Below are 5,527 nucleotides of genomic sequence, written 5' to 3'. Positions count from 1 at the left end.
TCAAACGACGCAATAGAAAAAATCGCCTAAATCCATAGCTCTCCGTAATTGGCTGAAATATCATATACGTTCGTATCTCTCAGATTTTTCAAATATTGCTATCATAGCTCTAAAAGAGTTCCGAAAAAAACTAAGCATTGCAAAGATCTAGATTTCCCGGGAATTTTTACGCATGTTTTCAATTTGTATACAAAACAATTGTAAACAAAATTGCTGAATTTATCATTGTTTCATTTCAAGTGATCTTATTCTCTCCACAAATCATTAAATTCAAATATTTATTAAATATGATGTTGATAGGATACAAAAGCGAATATATTCAAATAATTTATCAATGGTTGTTTACAAACGTCTGTTTCACCATGATATTCATAATGGAGGTCTAAAATGAGAAGTCGATATCGGTAAACAAAATACAGAAGACATGGATCACTGGGATGAAATGGGTAATGGGAATAGTGTTTTGTTCGATTTTGGATTATGATGAATTGAAAACAGAAACACAGGGAACCCCAAGGTATCCGTATACGTATTTAATGATTACAATGACCAGATGTTTTTGGTTTCAGTATTCCGTGGTACAGTACAATACAATAACCTTTTTATGAGAAATGGCTAATCCTTTAAATCGTCTAATCGGTTGAAAGGCTATATACATATTGTTTGTGAAATGATGTATATCAGAAGGGTATTCGGAATAATAATTGTTTAAGTAATAAAAGATACAAATTTAAAGCCCAATAATACTCTTGCCAATCATAAAGAGGAAAAAATTGTTTTATGCAGTTCAACAGCATGATATTTCATTTTTAGCGCACAAGTGATTTCACATTAAGGGCATAAGTGAGGAAATAGGACATAATATGATAAATGTGGGAAAACATATATACTTATATAACTCTTAGTTGTTAGGTGTACACTTACTCCCATTCGTGAGGCGACTGGTCAGCCGTTTTTTATCGGACGTTACTTTGCTGACTGTCAACTTTCATTTCCGAAGGGTTATTTCTTTGATGCAGCTTCCGACGTCAGATGAAGGTGGAAGGAAAAGTACAATAATGTCAATATTTATAGCTCTAACAACACTGATGTGTACTTACAGTTTAGGTATTAATTATCCCATTTATCTAGGAAAACCATAACTTGAGGCCTCATAAAATAGTATTTTAGTGGATTAGATATGATAAATCCTTTCCTTAACATTTTGACCTAGTTTTAAATATGGCGGCTGGTTAAAACGGAACGTGAATTCAAGCAGGCAGAATGCAAGTAAAAGTTAAGGTAGAACAGCGTTTTGGGGATCGCTATCAACAGGAAGTTTTGTCAGGGTCATGAAAGTTTACGCTAGGAGATGTATATAAAATATTTATTTTTGATGGATTTTACGGCTGATTTTATCAAAATATTTGTTGATTTATGAAAAAGAGGTAGGCATTTGACATTGATGACTATTTAAATATGATTTAAGCGTTTTATATTGTCACAATTCAAACTTTGACAAATGTTACTCTTAGCATCGAGTAAATGGCCTATTGGAAGTTAGGGGTTAGACACAATGTAATGTTCCAAAAGTGTCTCGTCGTGCTATACCTCTAATATTGTTGGAGTAGGTCTACACTATGTTATTGTTTGAAGAAACTTTAAATATATATCTCCACAAGCTAGCCTCAGCTTACAAATGATGTCAACTGAGCGAATACTTATTATTATCTTGACTGCTGTTGGCATGGTTAGATCTCATCCAATATATGACTGCATGATCATTAAATTTAGAGGACATGATTGGCTTAGAGATGTAGTGCAAGTGTACTTTAATAAGTTTGATTATCCAAAAATATAATTAATCTCCCTCCTATTATGATTAAAAAATGGGAAACTAGAGAATAATGATAATTTTATTCAGGTAAAATCAATGAATATACTTTAAATGTTATATATCAGTGTTTTCTCCTTATATAAATGGGGTCTGTAAAAGACTCCATTCCCAATGCCAAATCCCCCTATTTTTTCACAATCACAATGAAAAATTCCCTTATCAAATCTCAGAAAAACAGATAAAATCCCGAAATCTGAAACTGTTTCTCCCCCATTGTTAAATAGAAAAAAAATCTACTCTGAAGCTGACGATCATCACGTCGCTCTTTGATAAAATTAAAGTTAACTGTTTTACAGCATCTATTCCAGTAATGGGTAACTTTTCCCCAAAACTGCTTTTTTTTTTTTAAATAAAAAATCTGATACAAAAACTGTTTTTCCCAAAATACCCTGAAAAATCACTGTATATACAGTCATATTATCACATACTGTCCATTGAGATCCTAATATCAATTTGACATATAAGAACATACCTTGGTATTAGTTACATAACTAGCTATACTATAGTTTGGATTGTGATTATTACTGAAGATATTAGCACTACATATGTATGAATCAATATATATCTAATAAGACTATATATGAATAGTTTATCTTCCCAGAGAGTTGTAGCTTTATAGCCTGCATGGCTAATAGTGGATTCACATTGTTGTTAATTAATATTATTCTCCATTAATAATGATGTAAGTCTTCACTTCTTCAGCAACCCAGAGAAATAACTCTGACCTTACTCTAGCTGCAATATTGTTACTCAAAGGACTTCTAGACAGGAAATGATGTTGTCTTTAGAGCAAAAATTGGTGCCCATAATACTGCTAGTGGAGCAAAGTAAAAATTTTGAAAAAGACTATTTACACTTTTATATGCTTGAGTCAGTCTAATGTATCAAACCTACCCGGCAACATATATATAGAAAGATTGATATACAAGTCTGGTATTATTTGCGTTATATATACATATGGTGGTCTTTTCAAATTAAGGGAAAATGTACAGCAATTCTTCAGATTGTGAAAATGATGTCGTGTGAGCGGTAAGATAATTATTATCATTCAGGTTTATGCAAAAATGATTTATGCATGCATAAAATAATTGTAAATTCATGAAAAGCATAGAAAATTTTGTCCAATTGATTCTCTACGGCAGTGCTCCACTAGCAAACATAGGGACCATTTCATACCCGGCCGGAGAGCATAGTAGGCAGGGTACATATATTCATTCTAACCTTTTTCAGACAATTTTGGACATGAAATTATGCTCCTGTTTCAGATTTGTGAAAGATGTTGTCTTGAGAGCTCCTTGAACTATTGATGATGAAATACTAACATCATGATGCAGCACCCTAGTGGTAAAAAACGTCTGGCAACTTTACGACAAGGATGGGTGAAGGAAAAGGAAAAATCCCTCCCTAGTAAACTCACAGATGCTGTATCTGATCAAAAGTAAGTGACATATTTTATTTGTATGTTTTTTATGTTGTCAAATTTGGTTATAAAGACCACCCAAGGGACAATAAAAAAATCATGGTCCTTATAGTCTTGTGTCTATATAGGTCAAATTGTGTTGATATTGACCTGTAACCATATATAGGCCCTAAATGACCATAGTTGTCGATGGGCCGTAAAACTCAAACAAACAAACAAAAGAAGTAACCATATATATCCTTCTGTGTGACCTAATTAAGTTCTTGTCTGAGCTCTATCTTAAGTCATATATTCAGTTCACCTAGGGGAGCAGGTCACTTTGACCTTTGGCCCTCAATTTTAAAATACTGTATTCTCCGTAATTAGTGCCGCTCCCCCTATAACAGCCCCTCCCCTCTTCTTCTGAAGATGGAAAGTTGTATAAACACCTTCATCTCATGGATTTAACAATGTTTTACAACATGTGAATCCTTTGGGGCCAGATTAAACAATGTTTTACAACATGTAATGCTGGAGGCCTCTAACATTAGCATTGCATCCCATATTGCATGAATGTGCAAGTCTTTTATATGTGAATCATGACTTACTAATATGTCTCACAGGAAAAAAGGCATTTACTGTAAAAGATTAAAAAAAAAAAAATTTCCGTCCTCAACATACATTTTGGTGCATTAATGAGAATTCCCCTTTGTTACAATCATATAAGTACCCTGGGCGCTAATCATAGCGAAAATGGTAAGCTTATCTAGGTGTGGGTTAAACATGGCACATAATTAAAAGATAAGGGACATAAATTCATAGAATTAGCTTGTTAGGCACGTGATCTTTATAATCTATAAAATGTCACTTTAAGGCAAGACTTGATGTACAGGTAGGTTCATAATGCAATGTCTATTTGTTTTGCAAATTTCATGTTGGCAATTATATATTTCGACCCTGTAAGATAACCTGTTCGATTTAAAAAAGATTTACAATACCTGTCAAGTTTTCTGATATTATTAATTAGCTCACCTGGTGCAAAGGATCAAGGTTAGCTTATGCCATACCATGGCATCCGGCGTCCGTACGTCATCAACTGACTTCTTCTCAATAACCTCTAATTGAAATTTTCACGAAATTCGACAGGAAGCATCCCTAGGAGATTTGAATTCAAATAGAAATTATGGGACTAACCTTCCAGGAGCTTAAGGGGTGGGGCTAAAGGGGGTCAATTTTGCATTATTGAAATAAACGACTTCTTCTCTAGAACTAAGCAATAGATAACAGTCATATTTCTCAGAGAGCATCCCTAGGTGGTTGGGATTCAGATTTATAAAAATGATGGGGTTGACCTCGAGCTCCCAGGGGTCGGAGCAGAGGGCCAAAGAGGGTCATTCTTGCATTATTGACAGAAACAACTTCTTCTCTGGAACTAAGCAATGGATAGTTGTCTTATTTCACTGCTTGAGATTTAAATTTTTAGAAATTATGGTTCTGACACAATGGGGCATGAGGAGTGGAGCCAAATGGGGTAAATTTGGCTATTTACATATAAATGGTGTTCTTCTCTGAAAATCAGCAGGGGTTAGCACTCATAATGGCATGCAATGGTAGCATTCCTATAAGGCGGGGATTCAAAATTGTACAAATGATGGGGCTGACCACTTGGGGCCTAAGGCGCAGGGCCAAAAGGGTCAATTACGCTACTATTTTCATATAAATTACTTCCTCTCTGAAACTATGTATTGGATAGCACTCATTGTCATATGGTATTTATATCATTGTTATATGGTTGGGATTCAAATTGAAACAAATTTTGCTATTTCTAAATGTAAAAGTCTGTAATAATTACTGAAAAAAAGACAGGTAAGCAATACAGGCCCTCTGGGCCTCTTGCATTAGTATCTGAATGCTGCTGAGTACATGAATGTCAATATCATGGCATATGATATTGTGTACAAATTATAGAAAAGGCATTAGAGTCTGATAGCTTGAAAATAAGATATGTATAGTGTGAAAAGGGATTTCAATTGCCTTCTACCCTGCAACTGTCCCACATACTGACGGATAACTACTGCCGGATAAACTTATGCTTTATCCGTCAATACGAAATGCTTTATCCGTCAATACGATAATGTGAATTTGTTCCACATCTGACGAAACTTTTTCTAACATGACCCAGAACTTGAACCTTCCGGTGAATGAAAACGTCATTCAGTCCAGCTAAAAAGTGACGTCATATTCACCAGAAT

The 5,527-nt window shown here is 34.4% G+C and overlaps 1 protein-coding gene across 2 annotated transcripts in view; it reads left to right on the top strand.

The window, feature by feature from the left end:
- The first annotated feature begins 336 nt into the window (after positions 1-336).
- The window catches only part of LOC138325657 (probable E3 ubiquitin-protein ligase RNF144A-A), a 38,100-nt gene continuing 32,909 nt past the window's right edge, over positions 337-5,527 (top strand). Inside the window, exons 1-2 of one of the 2 annotated variants that reach the window (XM_069271461.1) lie at positions 337-446; positions 3,142-3,314. In XM_069271461.1, coding sequence (XP_069127562.1) covers positions 3,202-3,314 — 113 coding nt within the window. In that variant the 5' untranslated portion in view covers positions 337-446; positions 3,142-3,201. Of the gene's footprint in view, positions 518-3,141; positions 3,315-5,527 lie in introns of both variants that reach the window. The other variant, XM_069271460.1, reaches the window with a different exon arrangement.

This window comes from Argopecten irradians, chromosome 6 (genome assembly GCF_041381155.1).
Source record: "Argopecten irradians isolate NY chromosome 6, Ai_NY, whole genome shotgun sequence".
NCBI classification, from domain to species: Eukaryota; Metazoa; Mollusca; class Bivalvia; order Pectinida; family Pectinidae; genus Argopecten; species Argopecten irradians.
This window is presented reverse-complemented; position numbering and strand designations above follow the sequence as displayed.